Source organism: Tyto alba, unplaced genomic scaffold, assembly GCF_018691265.1.
Source record: "Tyto alba isolate M040663 unplaced genomic scaffold, T.alba_DEE_v4.0 Super-Scaffold_19, whole genome shotgun sequence".
Lineage (NCBI taxonomy): Eukaryota > Metazoa > Chordata > Aves > Strigiformes > Tytonidae > Tyto > Tyto alba.
In genome coordinates, this window is record NW_024881281.1 from 191,521 (window position 1) to 210,301 (window position 18,781).

The 18,781-nt window shown below is 43.0% G+C and overlaps 2 protein-coding genes across 6 annotated transcripts; both read left to right on the plus strand.

Annotated features, from left to right (window-relative positions):
- Positions 1-98: 98 nt before the first annotated feature.
- PIMREG (PICALM interacting mitotic regulator) lies at positions 99-18,781 on the plus strand. 5 transcript variants are annotated; one of them, XM_042791625.1, is made up of 7 exons: positions 99-187; positions 983-1,169; positions 6,313-6,456; positions 11,304-11,619; positions 12,441-12,775; positions 14,357-14,452; positions 16,699-18,781. In XM_042791625.1, the coding sequence occupies exons 4-7, from the start codon at positions 11,329-11,331 to the stop codon at positions 16,820-16,822; spliced, it is 846 nt and encodes a 281-aa protein (XP_042647559.1). In that variant the 5' UTR covers positions 99-187; positions 983-1,169; positions 6,313-6,456; positions 11,304-11,328; the 3' UTR covers positions 16,823-18,781. The 5 variants fall into 5 exon arrangements, with proteins under 5 accessions (XP_042647559.1, XP_042647563.1, XP_042647561.1 ...); XM_042791629.1 differs by lacking the exon at positions 6,313-6,456; XM_042791627.1 differs by lacking the exon at positions 983-1,169.
- Positions 4,788-6,497, plus strand: LOC122153321 (protein NYNRIN-like). The gene is made up of 2 exons (XM_042791362.1): positions 4,788-4,961; positions 5,214-6,497. The coding sequence occupies exons 1-2, from the start codon at positions 4,788-4,790 to the stop codon at positions 6,495-6,497; spliced, it is 1,458 nt and encodes a 485-aa protein (XP_042647296.1).

An 18,781-nucleotide genomic window follows, 5' to 3' on the forward strand; every position in this document is an offset into this window, starting at 1 on the left:
CGATGCGCAGGCGCCGAGCCGTGTAACACCGCCCCGTGCGCGAGGGGCGCAGCCAACGGGGGCGGGCCTCGGCCGCGGCGCCAATCCGGGGAGCCGGAGCGGGCGGTGCGTCGTTCGAACGCGGCGCGGAGAAGCGAGGAGGCTCCTGCGGGGTGGCGGCAGATCGGGCCTGGTCTCGTCCGTCGTTGTGAGTACGGTCCCGAGCAGCTGCTTGGAGCGGTGCGGTCGGGAAGGCGGCCCGAGCCGGTCTCCTCCGGCCTCGGCGCCGCCTTTCGCACTTGTTTCAGCCGTCCCCGGCGGGCGGAAGAACAGTGGCGGCTGGGCTTGCCCTGTGCCGCCGTGCTAGCCTCCCGCGGGGCGGAACCGATTCTGTTAGGCAGGCCGCTGCTGTCAGCTGCCAGAACAGGGGATTGATACAGGGCCTAGATAGGAACAGGGGATGTAAGGGTTAATATGGGAATAGCAAGAAGGGGATGACGAGGGAAATAGTTGAGGTAAGAGTAAGGGGATGACAAGGGAAATAGTTGAGATAAGAGTTTGCCTAATGATTTGCTAAAAAGTAGATAGTTTGTAAAACATGATGAGCTGAGGCATGGAGTCTTTAGGCTTTATCAGTACAAAGCCGGTTGGGACTAGACCTACGGTTTGGACAACAGCCAGTAAGGGACTGAGTCTGCGCGAAGCCTGGGGTCACAGAGCGGACAGGAGGAAGAGGCGCTTGACTTCATCCCCAAAGACCCCCACGACCACCACCAGAAGGCACTGCGCAGACTCAATTGGGAGGAGATTATGGAAATGCTAATTATAATACGAAGCGGGGACAGGTAATGCATATGTATAGGTGTATTGCGAAATATTATGGATATGTAATCATTTGCTCTATAAATATAAGGCAATGGTGCCATATCGTTGCGCAGAATAGGAGGAGCTATCCCCTGTGTGCCCAGCGCTGAATAAACATACCTACTTTACAATCTATCAGATTGTGGAGTCTGGTTTCCGCACGTCAGTTTTGGCGAGCCAGCCAGGAGACTCTCTGCTCGACTGCGGGATCGACTGCGGGGCGGACTCTCCCAGGCGCGCCCCGAGCACTTTCCTCGGAGGAGCCTCCGCTACCAGCCGCTCACCGTGGGAGCAGACAAGGACTTCCTGAAGCCGCGGACTAAACGGTATGTTCAAGGATAGGAGCCTGTAAGTTGTACGCGTGGCTGGGGCAGCTGGTAAATCGCGCAGAGACGTCTGGCGTGCAGCCAAGGCCTGGGTAGGTGCACCGAAAAGGCGCGAATTCGTGCGGGTTAGGGGAGTCTAGGGGGCAATTATACCTTGCCACAGACCGATAGAGCGGTCGCCGGCTCCAATCGGGGACCTGTTGGCCGAGAGGGCGGCCACAGGCAAGAGTGATTGAAAGGCCTTTGTTCTGTTGAGTTTTTTTTTACTCCTGATGAAAGTGCTGTAAGTGTGTGGACGTCCGTGAGATTGTGAGATTGTGAGTGAATGCTGTGTGGTGATCGTGTTAAGCGTGAGCGTTTGGAGTGAGTGTTTTACAAAAACAAGATGGGTAATACTCAGGGAGGGGTATTAAAAAAGAGCCCTCTCGGCTGTATACTCGCCCATTGGCAGGATATTGCAGGGAGCGGAGGCACGGAAAGCAAAAGGACTCTTGTAAAATATTGCAATCAGTGGTGGCCGCTGTATAAGCTAGAGGATGGCGCTAAATGGCCACTTAATGTAACACTCTGTTACAACTTATGTTGTTTATAAGGAGAGAAGGAAAATGGGATGAGGTATCATACGCGGATATGTTTTTCACTTTGCGAAATCACCCAGAGTGGCAAAGGGACTGTGGGTTAGTACCCCCACAGGACCCTATGGTGCTCGCACTTGAATGAGAAAGTAAGGAAAGTAGGGGTAAGCTAAAGAGGTGTTGCTCATCATGTAGCATTGGACAGAGATGTACGAAGGTAGATAAGGTTCACCAAACCTCAGAACTAGATGATGATTTGTTTAAACCTCCCCCCCGAACACAGAATCAGGATGCTGACTCGGAAGGAACGGCGGACTCTCCCGATAGTCCGATATCCGCCCACACTAGACAAAAAACCGCAACAAGTATTTTACAGGCACCCCTTCGGGAAGCCGTGGGGCCGGAGGGTGGTACAATGTTGGTTAGGGTACCCTTCACCACCGCTGATTTGGAAGCATGGAGGGGAATTGCAAAAAGCTATAGACGCGATCCACATGATGTAGCTAAACACTTCCAATTCATTATAAAACAGCATAACCCGGATTGGAGTGATGTACAGCTACTATTAGAATATATGACTGAAACAGAGAAACAATTGATTCTAAAAATAGCAGGAGACTTGGCAGAGGATCATTATAAGATTACCGGGGGAGACGTTAAAGAATATTTTCCTCTCCAAGACCCGAAATGGGAACCAAATAGATCGGCACATATGGAAAGGTTACGGGCGTATCGGGAATGGATTGCAAAGGGGATAGAAAGAGCGATCCCTAAAACTATAAATTGGTCAGCTTTATATGCAGTGAAACAGGGTCCTTCCGAGTCCCCATCCGAATTCTTGGATCGACTGAGAGATGTAATGCGCCGTAATACACCGTTGGATCCGGGATCAGAAGTAGGAATACAACAACTAGTTTCCTTGTTCATGGGCCAATCTACAGGAGACATAAGGCGAAAACTTCAGAAGCTGTGCCCTACGGAAAGTAGGAATCTGGAGGTATTGTTAGAGGAGGCGTGGAAAGTGTTTAGCAACAGGGAAGAAGAATGTCGACAAGGACAGATGAAGTTGATGGCCACTCTGGTTCAGAGACCGGCCAGGCAACGACCGCGGCTGGGGCGGGATCAGTGTGCTTTGTGCAAGGGTTTCGGGCATTGGAAAAAGGAATGTCCAAAGAATAGGAGGGAGAATGGGAAGGCTTCAATGAATGTAAAAATAGCAAATGTAACAGAGGACTGACGGGGACCTGGGGGATCTACCCTGGCGGATCCACTGGTTAAACTTAAGCTGGGGAGAGAACAAGAAGTAGTAGAATTTTTGGTAGACACAGGAGCAACGTACTCGGTTTTGAATCAAGCTTTAATACCACTGGGGGACGACTATGTTATGGTAAAGGGAGCGACCGGCCAATCTGAAAAGGCGTATTTTTGTAAACCTTTAGAGTATAAATTGGGAAAGCAATGGGGAATTCATAAATTCCTTTATATGCCTAACTCCCCAAAAGCTCTCCTGGGGAGGGACTTGCTGGAACAACTGGAAGCAAAAATTATCTTTGAAAAAGGGGAAGTCACCTTGGAGGTAAAAGATCAGCAATACATTCAAGTGCTGAGTCTAACTCTAACTAGTTTTTCGTCAGGAGGAGAAATTAGTGAGGAAATTTTAGACCAAGTATATCCGGGAGTTTGGGCTACCGATGTACCTGGAAGGGCGAAAAACGCTCTACCAATTGAGGTTAGGATCAAGGAAGGTCAACGACCGGTGAGAATTAAGCAGTATCCTTTAAAAAGGGAGGATAGGGAAGGAATCCGACCAGTAATAGAAAAATTTTTGCAATTAGGGTTACTAGAAGAGTGTGAGTCTGAGTTCAATACCCCTATACTGCCCGTTCGGAAACCTGATGGGTCGTATAGGGTGGTTCAGGACTTACGGGCTGTGAATAGAATAGTTGAAGATCTCCGCCCAGTGGTAGCAAACCCATATACCCTGTTAACTGTATTAACACCAGAGTTGATTTGGTTTACTGTCTTAGATTTGAAGGACGCCTTCTTTTGCCTTCCTCTCCATAAAGCCAGCCAAAAGTTGTTTGCATTCGAATGGGAAAATCCTAAAACTGGTCGAAAGACCCAGCTCACCTGGACGGTGTTGCCACAAGGGTTCAAGAATAGCCCTACTCTTTTTGGCAACCAGCTTGCAAAGGACTTGGAATCCTGGGAAGCCCCATCCAAAAAAGGAAAATTATTGCAGTACGTGGACGACATTTTGATCGCTACTGAGACAGAAGAGGACTGTGCAACGTGGACGGTGAGCTTGTTAAATTTTTTGGGACTACAGGGGTATCGGGTCTCTAAGAAGAAAGCCCAGGTGATACAACGTAAAGTAAACTACCTGGGCTATGAGATCACTGCGGGGCAAAGAATTTTGGGACAGTCCCGTAAGGAGGCCATATGTCAAACCCCGAAACCTCAGACAGTAAAAGAATTAAGGACCTTCTTGGGAATGACGGGGTGGTGCAGGCTATGGATTTATAATTATGGACTGCTTGTTAAGCCCCTGTATGCGCTAACGAACACCGAACAGACGCACCTCGAATGGGATAAGGAGGCTGAGCGAGCCTTCGATTCACTGAAGAAGGCTTTGATGTCGGCCCCGGCTCTAGGACTCCCAGATGTGAGTAAACCGTTTCTTCTCTTTTCTCATGAGAAGCAGGGCATTGCCCTGGGAATACTGGCACAAGACCTAGGTCCATACTGACGAGCTGTCGCCTACCTCTCTAAACAACTAGATGCGACTGCAAAAGGGTGGCCTGGGTGTCTGCGAGCGGTTGCTGCCCTGATACTGAACATACAGGAAGCTCGGAAGTTCACTCTGGGCCAGAAAATGACTGTCTATGTGTCCCATACAGTATCGGCAGTCCTGGAAGCGAAGGGAGGGCATTGGCTCTCCCCACAAAGATTTCTGAGATACCAAGCTGCACTAGTAGAACAAGATGATGTACAGATAATAGTCACTAATATTGTCAACCCAGCTTCTTTCCTCAGCGGTAACATGGGGGAACCAGTGCACCATGACTGCTTGGAAACAATTGAGGCGACATACTCGAGTCGCCCTGACCTGAAGGAAAGCCCCATGAAGGATGAGGAGAACTGGTTCACGGACGGAAGCAGTTACGTCCTGAACGGTAATCGACACGCGGGGTATGCCGTTACCACCAGTCAAAAGGTAACAGAATCAGGACCTCTGCCTGCAAATACTTCTGCAAAAAAGGCAGAAATAATCGCTTTAACTCGAGCCCTGGAACTGGCCAAGGGTAAGATCATAAACATATACACGGACTCCAAATACGCTTTCGGAGTTGTGCATGCACATGGAGCAATCTGGAAAGAAAGAGGACTATTGAACTCCCAAGGGAAAAACATCAAACATGTGGAGGAAATTTTTAAACTATTAGAAGCTGTTCAACTTCCTGAGAAGGTGGCGATTATGCATATTAAAGCACACCAAAAGGTGAACTCTGAATTGGAAAAAGGAAACGAGCTGGTGGATAGGGAGGCAAAACGGGCTGCCAAAATAGAGATAAAGACGGAAGGAGCACTTATTCCCGATAGGCAAATTTCCCTGGAAAGTAAACCAGAATATACCAGGGAGGATCAGAAACTTATTGCAGATTTGGAAGGGACATATAACAAGGAAGGGTGGGCTTATACCCCACAGGGGAAGTTAATTATCCCCTCTCGTTTACTATGGCATTTCACACGAGAGGAGCATAGGAAGAGACACTGGGGAGCAGAAGCTTTGTATAGTCATTTGATAAAAGAGATTGTAGCCAGAAATTTGTATACCACGGTAAGGCAGGTGACTCGACAATGCGACATCTGCCTCCGGACTAATCCCAAGAACGTTCCCCAGATTGGGAAGGGCAACGGGCCTGGGCAACAATGGCAAGTAGATTTTACAGAATTACCAAGAAAAGGGGGGTATCGATATTTGTTGGTACTGACTGATACCTTTTCAGGCTGGCCAGAAGCATTCCCTACTAGAACAGCTAAGGCTCGGGAAGTAACTAAAGTACTGATACAAGAAATAATACCACGATTTGGGGTTCCGGCAATCATATCCTCAGATAGAGGACCACGCTTTGTCTCAAAAATAGTACAACAAATTAGCCACCATTTGGGTATAGATTGGCAGCTTCATACCCCGTACCGCCCTCAGTCGAGCGGTCAAGTGGAGAAGATGAACCACTTAATCAAACAACAAATTGTAAAATTGGGGCAAGAAGCAAACCTGGCATGGCCTCAGTCCCTTCCCTTGGCCCTTTTACGCATACGGACAAGGCCAAGGGCAAGGGAAGGGCTAAGCCCCTTTGAAATTTTATATGGACAACCTTATGGGGTACAGAGAGGAATATCTACACAAATTGGAGAGGAAATTATGAGCTCCTACATGGTGGCGTTAGGGAAACAGATCAATAAAATCAGAAAACATGTAACTGGTACTCGAGGGAGAGGTCTGGATGGACCTATTCATGGTATACAACCTGGAGATTACGTGTATGTAAAATCTCTTACAGAAAAGAATCTGGAGCCACAGTGGGAAGGACCATACCAAGTACTTCTCACTTCTTTTACGGCAGTTAAGATCAAAGAGCACAACTCCTGGATTCACCATACTCGGATCAAGAAGGTCCCTACAACTTCCTGGAAGGCAATAGCAGGTGATAATGAACTAAAACTAAAGCTTACACGAGTAAAATGAGCACATTGGGGTCAAGAATATTTAATAACCCAGCTTTTAGAAAGTCAATTGAGAAAATTATTTTTGTAATCATAATTGTAAACCAAAGATTGGAAAGGGCTGAAAGTGCTGAATGGCCTTGGTCCGAAGCCTTGACAAATGAAGATAGAAGCATAACTGGTAAATTGGCAGTTATAGTCCTATGGCAAACAGATGCTGGCTATCCGGGTCCCTGGCGAACAGATGCTGGCTATCCATATATGTTACCAAAATGGGAGAAATTGGAAGAAGAGTGGATACTCGAAAGAATCATAGGAGATGAAATCAAAATAGGGTGTCAAATGATTAATGGAACGACTCACGAAAAGGTAACTGGAATTCTGATAGAATCAACCTCTGAGGGGGGCCATCGAGAGGGATGTGTCCGCCCAGGTAAATTAGATTGTTGGTATGATTTTATGTTAACACAGACTGTTGTGGTCAGTTGTTTCTGGGCTAATAATGCTAATAATGGCCAAGAGCTTAAAATAGAGGGAGGCCTTATGATAAATTTTAAGATACACGCTGTACCTCCTACGACCAGGGGGCCCCTTACAACACAAACAGCTCAACCCCTTACAACACAAACAACTCAACCCCAAACAAAACCAAAACCCAAGATTTATGAAATTGGCCCATATATGATTAGGAATGTGGGCCAACAACAACTATTGTTTAACCCAGAATGGTTTCTTAAGCGTGTCGAATTGACAATACAGACTAATATCTCAGAAATTCAACCAGCCTGTCTTTCTTTCTTAAAAACATCTTTCAAGGGCTGGACGATGTGGTCACAAAAACAAATGCACCTTAGGAGCAGGATGAAAAGAGATTTAACTGGGGTATTAGGAACAGGATTGGGAGTTTTGAATGGAATCGATTCAGAAGTATTAATGAACAAATTGGCAACTGCAACAAGTGATTTAACAAGGCTAAGGCAGCCTCTACAGTCATCTTTATTGGCATTGGGAACTAGTCAATGGCAAGTCTCAAAAGTATTGCCAAGTTGGGAAAAGGATGAGGACCAAGACCACAAACTAATACTAGATGCACTTAGTATGGTTCAGGATAATGTGTCTTTAGCTTTTAGTTGTATACAAGCACAATTATGGATGCAGGCAACCGCTGCCTTGATTATAAGGGAAGGGAATGAAGGAATTTTTCCAGTTGAAATCCGAAAGGCGGTTTGGGACAAAGCCACCAATTTTGAAAGGAGATTCCAATCGTGGTGGACTATGGTGAATTTTACCTATGACCCCACTACTAACATAGCTACTGCCTTTGTGCTCACTATACGTAATGCCACAGTTTATGTAATCCACCCCATCATTGCATTAGGGTTGAATCATGAGGACACAGTGCTCTATCCTTCAGAGCATAGAGCATGGGCCCGGAAGGTGAATGAGAAATGGCAGACTGTAAATGTGGAATCTTGTATTACCCGAGAACAACAGGGGTTCATTTGTGAAAGTAATACAATTGATGCCCAAGACGTATGCCTTGACACTGAGCAAAGTATCTGCCACTTCGAAATTCACCCAGATAATAGTAAAAAAACGGTGATTGTATATACTGGTCAAGGCTGTATATGTTTAAGAACCACTTGTGTATTCGTAGAGATAGATCATGACAATGTAACTTTGCCCATTGGGAATCATTCTAATTTCTGTATTTGTAACTTTGTTAAGATCATTGGGTGTGACTTTGTATATTGGGCACCAGTGGTTTCCCACCAGTTGATAAAATCTAAAATCACAGGGTAGCTCGAGTTATCACCTACACCTATTGGAATGAACCTAACATTAGTAAGGCAATTGATTAAACACCAAGACCTGCTAGGGATCTTGAGAGAAATTCAGAGAAACGGAGAGAAAACTTTAGTCACTGTTCACCATGATACAAAAGAAATAAACAGGGTTTTGCAAAGAGCAAAACAAGATGCAAGTCATAACTGGTGGGATACTCTTTTCGGCTGGTCGCCTTCTGCAACAGGGATTCTTAACACTATGATACACCCCATTGTGATCCTACTAGGTAGTTTAGGAATTTTATTAGTACTAACCATCATGTTATATTTATGGGTCTGGAGAATGTTTAAAAGGATAACTGCTATGCATGAGGCTTTATATTATTCAGGAAAATTGTTGAAGTAAAAGAATTTACTTAGTATGATAAGAAAAGGGGGGATTGATACAGGGCCTAGATAGGAACAGGGGATGTAAGGGTTAATATGGGAATAGCAAGAAGGGGATGACGAGGGAAATAGTTGAGGTAAGAGTAAGGGGATGACAAGGGAAATAGTTGAGATAAGAGTTTGCCTAATGATTTGCTAAAAAGTAGATAGTTTGTAAAACATGATGAGCTGAGGCATGGAGTCTTTAGGCTTTATCAGTACAAAGCCGGTTGGGACTAGACCTACGGTTTGGACAACAGCCAGTAAGGGACTGAGTCTGCGCGAAGCCTGGGGTCACAGAGCGGACAGGAGGAAGAGGCGCTTGACTTCATCCCCAAAGACCCCACGACCACCACCAGAAGGCACTGCGCAGACTCAATAGGGAGGAGATTATGGAAATGCTAATTATAATACGAAGCGGGGACAGGTAATGCATATGTATAGGCGTATTGCGAAATATTATGGATATGTAATCATTTGCTCTATAAATATAAGGCAATGGTGCCATATCGTTGCGCAGAATAGGAGGAGCTATCCCCTGTGTGCCCAGCGCTGAATAAACATACCTACTTTACAATCTATCAGATTGTGGAGTCTGGTTTCCGCACGTCAGGGATACTAGCCACGAGAGCCTGGGCAGGGTGAGCTGCCTGACTGAGCTCTAGGGTCACGGTCGTGTTACTGCTACAGTATGCTTCACATTTACAGGTGGCCATAGTTAATAATCGATCGGGTAAACTTCACGCATGCAGGTGGCTATAGGCAATAAGTTAGTATACATCAGATTTACTGGTAGCCATAGCTGCAGCACACATAGGGACAATTCTGTGTCTTTAAAGATCGGTCGAGTAAGACTGGGAATCATGGCCGAGATGACCCTGATTAGCAATAAGGAATTCAGGAAGACTAGGTTTTGATCTCCAAACTCTGGAAAATAGGTAAATCACTGAATCGTAATGAGAATAGCAGGGGTTAATTGTGTTAAGGCTGAATTATTTGACCATCTGGCAAAGTGAGCAATTTATTAATTAACTTGGTAGTGTAACTAACTTGTAATGTGTCTTGAAAGTGAACTACCTTCATTGTAATACTAAAAGCACACTCACAGATCAAAAAGACCCTTGCCCAGGTTAAGACCCTTCCCCTGAGCATGTGTAGTTATAGAAGCATTATGTAAGCCGTATTGTAATTGTATTTTAATTGTTAACCTATCACTATCTAATAGGCGTGTTTGGAAAGGTACTAACCTCTGTTTTTTTGTGTAAAAAGAAGTACCAAAACCTGCTGTTATTGTACTTGATTTGTGGAAAAGTCCACTGAGCACCCAGGCCTGAATAAGTACAGTATCTCTCCTGAGTGTGTTATGATTGGTTTATTGCATGCCAGGCATGGATCTGCTTTTTGGGTAACATTACTGCACCAGGCACATCTAAGAAGCCTGGCATAGAAGCGGCCTGTAGTCTTTGCTGTGGGTTCCAGATGAACTGGAGCACTATGTTGTATTGTGCAATGCCAGTTTAAAAACAGATAAATGCAACCCTGGAATGATAGCTACTCCCTTCTGGGCGTTTCACCTGAGTAATATTTTTCTAGCATCGGTTAATCAACAGTAGTTAGCAGTTTATCAAATGGAAGCTGGACAAGATGTGAGCTAGTAAGAGAACTGACTGGTTGCCCAATAACTAGCTTTTCCTTGTTGCTACATGCAGGAATGCATTAAAGGTGTTAATATCCCAAACACCTTCAGGATTAAAAGATTTCAATAAACCATATCGCTTTCTGATGCAAATAAGGACACTTGTGAGAGATAGAGACAATTTGGGAGATCAGAGATAGTAACAAGTATCAGTAGGCTTTCCTAATATGTGGTATAATGATGGTAGAGATCACTCAGCTTTTTTCACTAACAGTAATCCGCAATGAAGTACTGGTAAAATTAATTCACTCTTGATTCACATTGCTAAAATACATTTGCATTTTAATTGTTTTTTAGAAGTAATGCGGTAGTGGTATCCTAGCACAATAGCTAGTGAAAATGAAGAATTTAAACTATATATGTATGTTTAAATTGTCATATATCATATAGATAACAGGCATTTTAGCCCTTCCCACCAATGTCTTCTGACAGTAACAATCCTGTCTGTTTCAGGGTTTATGTATCCAGAATCATAACTGTGACTTAAATGTGAGCCTTCAACTAGCAACTCAGGCAGGAGACAATAGCAGCTGTGTAAATTTGTCTGGCAGTGGAAGGCTGTTTTGATTAATGAAGGCAAAAATTTGGGATATGAGACCTTAGTCTGAGACACGAACAAGAAGCTTGCAGTTACAGAGCATTCTATGTCACAAGCTTGAGTCTCGCAGCCTACCAAGCTCTGATGTCCAGTACTAGAAATGCAGTATAAGACTTCTTCATGGACATAAACAGACCTAAATAGCTGTAGAAATCAATGCTGTTCTCCTTCACACCTCCAAGTAAAAGTCTGCTCAGCTCTGATCTTCTTGTTTCAGGCAAATGTAAATGAATATATTGTATAACAATTTCAATTTTTCCTTTTTCACACTGATCTATACCTTGCTCTGTCTAATTCTTGCTACCATGCTGATTGTTCTAGAAAAAAGGTTGACAACTGGAACAAGATGGTATCTGTGCTCCAAAATGTCAAGGCAACAATGGCCTGGAGGAAACACCAGCTCCTAGCTGACTTCGATGAGAATGAGAGCCCTGGACCTGAAAAATTCAAGAGAAGGGCTTCTTCGAGTTCTCTCAATACCATCCGCACGTCTCTAAGGAAGCGAGTACCATTAAAGCAAGTAGAGTTGAATTTTCATAAGACCCCAACTTGGCAAAGTCTGGAAGCAAAACAAAAGTGCCAAACTCTTCAGAATATTAAAAGGACAGCAAAAAATGCTTTTGGAACAGTGTCCCAGGTACTTTGCCTTTGCAGTGGAGCATGGATAGAGTTTAGTTTTTGATTCAACTCTAGTACTAAGATTTCTGGCCTCTGTACAGAATGCTGTATTCCTGAGATTCTGTGCCATGCACTTGCACACCGTAATGGTTGTCTCAAAATCTTTAATATCCTTGCTAAATTATAGACAGGCAAATTAGGGATCTGGCAGTAGAGGGAGGAAGGTGAAAAGAAGAAATATGAGACATAGTTTCATCAAAACTTTTATTTTGTTTGTAAATAAGTGCTTTTCCTCTACTGTATTTCATAATGTACAACAGAGCAGCCTTCACAAGGATGAAGGTGGGTAGACACTGCCATTGCTTGCAAATTATTTTTGAGAAATGTGTAGAGCTTTGGATTTTTTTTTTTTACTCATTTTCCTGTACCCATACTATTTTTTTGCATGTTCTTCATTATAGTCAATCTAAATTTGCACTGACAAAACTGCTAGATGGTAGCAGGGTAGCGAACTTGAGCTTGTACTTCCCTTTGGTGGAGACCTCTGATTTTAACTGCATCAATTATATGTTAGGGAGCCTAGCTCTTTCCTGCATAAGAGTAGAAGGAGCTCTGTTCCAATGCCTGCTGAACTGCCTGACAAGTTCCAAGAACTGGGGGAGCGAATGACTCCTCCAATGCAAATAGGTAAAGAAGGTTGAGAAGCATTCATGCTAGACTAAACCTGATACGAAAATGCAAGCTTGGGATTCAGCTCAAATGTTCCTTGTCTTTCTGGTTCCAAACTCAAGGCTGATTGAGTTCATTTAGCATTCTATGTTTGTCTAATGCTTCTTTCAGAAAATACAGAAGTCTTGCCAAAGCCCAGTACACTCGATGGTGACCTTTCCAGCTGAATCCATCAGCAGAAGCTGTGTAACCAGTTCTACCAAGAAAAGAAGTGCTACACCTCAAACCCCTTGCCATAAGAAGAGTATTACTCTGGCAACCAGTTCCAAGGACACCTCAAGATCCAGCAAAAGAACCTTGCTTGGGCCAACAAGGGTGTCAGAACATGGTGAATGGAGGGGTTTCTCATCCTGGCTTGGTAAAGATGCTGTATCTCTCCGGAGATCAAGAAGAGCAGCAGCACTGAAAAGCCCTTATTCATCACCAGCTCCTGCCAGCAGCAAAATGTAAGTGACATTCTTTTGTAAATATTATTCCTTTTTTTTATTACTGTGGTTAGAGTATCTTGTAAGGTGAAAGGCAAGATGTGAAGGTTGCTATCCTACTCCCCTGGACGGGTATGCTGTTCAAATAGTTAAGAAAGTAGTTACAGGTCTCTGTATAGACAGGGACTGAGCACTACATAAAGCTGAAACATTGCCATTCAGAGGGACCTTGACAGGCTTGAGAGGTGGGCTTGTACAAACTTCATGAAGTTCAAAAAGGCCAAGTGCAGGGTCCTGCACATGGGTTGAGGCAATCCCAAGCACAAATACAGGCTGGGTGATGAGTGGATTGAGAGCAGCCCTGTGGAGAAGGATGCTTGCAGCTCAGAAAGCCAACCATACCCTGGGGTGCATCAAGAGAAATGTGGGCAGCAGGTTGAGGGAGGAGATTGTCCCCCTCTGCTCTCATGAGACCTCCCCTGCAGTGCTGTGTCCAGGTCTGGGGCCCCCAACATCAGAAGGACATGGACCTGCTCGAGTGGGTCCAGAGGAGGCCACGAGGATGCTGGGGGGGCTGGAGCAGCTCCCCTTGGAGGCCAGGCTGAGAGAGTTGGGGGGGTTCAGCCTGGAGAAGAGAAGGCTCTGGGAACACCTTACAGCAGCCTTCTAGTCCTTAAAAGGGGCTTACAGGAAAGATTGAGAAGGCCTCTTTATCCAGGGGGTGTAGTGATAGGACAAGGGTTAATGGTCTTAAACTGAAAGGGGGTAAATTTAGATTAGATATAAGGAGGAAATTCTTTACTGTGAGGGTGGTAAGACACTGGAACCGGTTGTCCAGAGAGGTGGTGGCTGCCCCCTCTCTGGAAGTGTTCAAGGCCAGGTTGGACAGGGCTTTGGGCAACCTGCTCTAGTGGAAGGTGTCCCTGCCCATGGCAGGGGATTTGGAACTACATGATCTTTAGGGTCCCTTCCAACCCAAACCATGCTATGAAACTTAATTTTGTGCTGTGACAAGAACTTTTTAAAAATCACTTGCCCACTGGGTAAGTTTACACCATGTTTCTCAGCACCACTCCTCATCAGAGACACAACACATTCTTGAGTTCTTTGCTGATGCCATTCTGGTAAAGAAAAGTGCTCTCATTGCACCTCCCTCTAACTTTTCTGAAGATACTATTTGTATTGCAAAGGTACTTGGAATAGCTCTGCTTATGTTGAACTCTTGAGAGACAGTAGAGAGATTCTTGCCTCAAAGATTTAACACAAATTAGATCAAGGGTTGTGAGCTAGGGAAATACTTCATAATGCACACACAGGTTTCTGTTTTGGTCAAAATCACATGAGAAATGTCAAAGCTAGAAGCTGAATCCAAGCCTTGTGAATCTGAACCCAGTGTTTGAATTGGAAGATGGCTGTCTTGAGGATGATAGAGATGTAAAGCAGTTGGTCAGTGGAATTAAAAGCAGGATTGCTACAGCCCTAAACGTCTCTGGGTAAAGTCTGGAGGTAACTAGAGTTGTTACGGCAAGGCTAGAGGCTTGGGTAGTGTCACCTGGTCAGTCTGTCCTGTTTTATCTTTAGTAATGACCATTCTGTTTGCAGAGAGTTTGACTGTGAGTTGGAGCTGGTCTCCTCAGGGATTTGCCAATTGAAGCGTATCTCCCAGGCATTTGATGATGCCATTGTGCAAGAGGAGAGGTAAATACTGCTAACTGTCCCTCAACTTTCAGCAATAGGTTTCCTCCCACTTGGACATTGCCAATTGCAAGCTAAGTGATCCCTCTAACTTGGGATAAGAAATAGTTGCAGAACTTTCTCAGATGTAATGTAGTGGAGCCTTTCATTCTAACCTGTGCAGATTAACTCTGCAGTTGGACTTGCAGCTTCTACAACCTGTTAAACGGTCTCCTTGCCTTCAGGTTTCTTGCTACGGAAGTCAGATTTTTCCCAGAGAGAGCCTACTTTTGACCTTGTGTGAGAAAAGTACCTCCCTGCCTCTCTGTTTAAAAGAAGTGCCAACCCAGGCTGGGGGAGGGTGAGGGGAATCCCATTGCAATGACACTGTCATTGATGTCCTTGCACATTTATAAGAAAATCCTTTTATTGGCTGGCATTATTAACAAATAGTCAATGGTACCCATAACTCAAAAATTTAGAGGATCCAGAAGCATCTTATACAACACCTTGGTTAATCCATGAGGTGGTATAGTCTGCTGTGTTTGTAAAGGTTATGTCGTTCTGAATTAAACAGAATAAGACAGTAAAAACTAAAGGTCAGAAGTCTTATCATGGGGCAATTCCCCAAACCTCTTTTAAAACCTCTCTTAAAACACTTGATGATTCTCTGTCAAGCATCCAGTAATTAAATGTCAAGCACCTAAAATCTTCTAGAGGGCTTAGCATTAAGTACTGTTATCTATGAAGCAGTAAGGTCTTAAAATCCTACATAATTCCAGAAATTAAATTTTTACCAATGAAGCCATTTCTAGGTAACTCTAGGTTAAATCTTGTATTAAGTTTATGATCATATAAATTGAAAGTTCACTAAATCTCACTCCTAATATTCTCCCATCTGTTAGTGATATGACAGTTTCTCTCATTCGTAACTGAAGATAGTATCAACCAGGTAAAGTAGTTGTTCACTTACCCTGTCTATACCTGCATGCATCTGTAGTAAGAAAATCTGCTGTTTGGAGAGAGAAAAGTTTAGTAAGTCATGCTGCTTTAAAGTACTATTATGCGGAACCACAGGGTTCTCTCATATTCACTGTGGCTGTCTCTGCTACAGCAGATCATTGGGCAGTTGTAAAACTTGGCCTCTACATTGTGTATTAGTGAAACCTTGTGGGTTTGCAACAAACCGTAAGTTGGGCTTCTATGCAAACAGCAGCTTTTCTCACCCCAGACCAGAAAGCTACTGGTACTAATGTCATTGTAACTCGACCTCAGCTCTCACTGATTACTAATGAAGATCACAAAGCATGACAGAACAAACTATCACTCTGAGCTGTCTAATTTTACAGCCTTTCTTTTCCATCCTTAGCATTGTCTTAGCAGTTAGGACCCTGCTATCACAGTAACAGCATTGCTGGCATTTTTAAACACAGCATTTGTACTTAAATGGATGGGAGCAGGAAAGCTTTGCTGTAAGTTTCTAAACATCACTTCTAGTGTCAATTCATCGAACCATTGCCAGGTAAATGCCTCTATTACCTTCACTGAGATCTGTATTGTGACATTAATATTTTCACCCATTATGTTGGAAGTGTTCCTGTTGTTAAGGGAAAATTAAATCCTGAATACAGTGTCCTATTTTAGCAACAAAGGTAAGTGTAAGACATTGATTGCTGTAACTTTTCAGGAAAAATGAGAGCAGTTTAAAATGCTTGACTGAAGCTTTAAACAGTGATGTGTGCTGCTTCCACTAATCAATTTGGTCCACTTTTCCTGCATGTATAGATGCATACAGTGTGCTCCATCACTGGCTGGTTTGTAGGTTGCCTACTGGAATAACTGTGAAGAACTTTCTTTGTAGGTGCCCCTACAGTCTTGCATATGACTTTGTTCTGGTATCCAATTGCCGTGTGTTACAGCTCCCTTTTCATCTTTTCCATGATGAAACAAACCTTGATCTCAAACTGTATATAGTTGTTAGCTTAATGTATTGGTTCTAATGTTTTTTCATTTTAATGAATTGGGTTATATTGCAAGAAATGCTCCTGTTGCTAGTTAAAGTATTGCAGTACTTAATTTTTACTGCCACTTATGCTCACTGAAAGTAACAAAATATTTTAATGTTTAGAACTGTTATACGGTGACAGTGTACAGGTCCCAGATACCTTCCTTGCTCCCATCTAACAGTTTTCCAGCAATTTGTGTGAGAACCAGTTAATTAACCTTACTGACTTCATGCTGCTAATGGCAGTCGTCTTGTTCTTCTGCAGGCAACATGCAACATCAAATTACTACCTAATGGCACAAAACTCACAGCCTGTGCGTCCATCTCAGAAACTTTCTCCAGCTATGGGAAGGCGAGCAAAGAAACTCCATCGAGCACTTGGTACCTAGACAGAGATGGCTGTAACTATTGCTACTTTATGAGTGTATATAAAGGAGAGCTCTGTATAGCACTTGAAAGGGTGCACTCTATACATTGAACAAACCATTACATTTTATTGTCTTTCTTGACCCAGTAGCTCAGGACTTCCCTTGTTTTCTGTTTCCAAGTGAACAGGAGAATCACATTTATAACACAGTATATTACCTCCTGCTGAGATGAGGGACCATCTTGAATGTGACTTTCATAAGGCAGTTAAGTGTTTTGAAACTCATGTTGAAATGCCCAGTAGGAATGGCCAGAGCAAGGGCCACAGACTTATGAATACCAGCATTTAGCCTGGTATCCAACGGCCAGGAGTTTTAATATGAGTACTTTGCATGCCAAAAGTACCAGTCCATTATTTTGAAAGCCTACCAATTTTTTTCTGTATATGAACAAAGCAAAAACTAACACATCATGTTTAACTGAAAGCTAATGAAACAGTAGTGGCTTGTTTGAGTTCTGACCAAAACTGCCATTCCAAGGCAACAGGTTTCTGTGGAGTCACTCATGCCACAACAGAGGAGCCATATTAGGACTCTTACTTCATGGCCTCGAGGATTGTTATTAGTTTATTTTAACTAACCCTATCTTGAGTAGCTGGGTTCCAGACAAATCAGAGCAACTTTTTAATTTCTTGCTGCTGTTTTAAATAGCATCATGACACTAGAGTTAAGCATTGCTTTTGTACTACACCATCTGTCTTTTAGTTACAAAAATTGGTTACTACAATTAATGAAACCTCTTACAACTACTGTTATTAGCTAGTATCACAGTGCAGGTATTTTATTTGAAGTATACTAAGCATTTGATACATGCATTTTGCTTCTACTTTTTTAAAAAAGTAATGTGCATTTGACAAGCCTTTTTTGGTAGGTGATTCAGTTTAACAGTCTTTCAAACTAAAGCAAAGATTTCTCAAGCTTCTAGAATTCAACACCAGGGCTCTTTTCCACTGTAGCAGCTCTGTGCAAGCTTTTCAGATTACGTTCACGCTAAGATGAACCTTCAAACATAAGACTGATTTGGGAAATTTTGGTCTACTTGATAATTTTTAAGATGCACATGTAATTTAGTAAAAACTGTAACAATTAAAATTTTAATTGTATTAAGTATAAAAATGGGAAGCAGTCATGTTTAATTCTGATTTACGTGTAAGTACTGATTTTAATTTTGCTCCTGATTTTTATTTTTTCTTGTCAAACTACACTGTTTTAAAATATTGAAACAGTTAATGAGGCCTGGAGACATGAAAACAACCCTGACTTCTATGCTTTCAGATGACTGAGAGGTTTAGCTTGTATTATTTCTTGATGCAGTTTTTGTGTGTCTTATATGCTGTGGTTTTGTTGGTTTTTTTTTGTTTGTTTTTTTTTTTTTTTTTTAAACCACCTTTCTATATGGAACAGTAGCTTAAAGTTATTCTTTGCATGTACTGAAACTACTTCTATAAAGCTTTCACAAAGATGGTGTCTCATTACTGAAATATCTTCTTATATGACTTTTCAAAAGGAAGGAGGGTTGGAGTTTTGTGAAAAGCCAACCTCCAATCTTAGTATTATTTCAGATAGTCAGATGTATTAAACAGCCTCTACTTATACTGTTTCTGCTGGCTACTAGGATATGTACAATGATGATCCCACATCACTGGTAAGAAAAATCAGTGACACGGTTTGCTTAAAGGCAAGGAGGGTTTTATTTAAGTGACTAATCTTTTATAAGATTTTAAAAACCAACTCACATCAAAATCTATACCAGTTGTAGAAATCTTACTCCTTATTTCATATTAAGAAATTAATTATTGTACATTTTTGAATCTTTACAAGGCAGCCATAAGAAATATAAACATTTGTCACCAGATAGAACCTTCTCACTGACAAACAATATTTAAAAGTATGCACTTAATAAAGCTATAGACTGAAAGAACA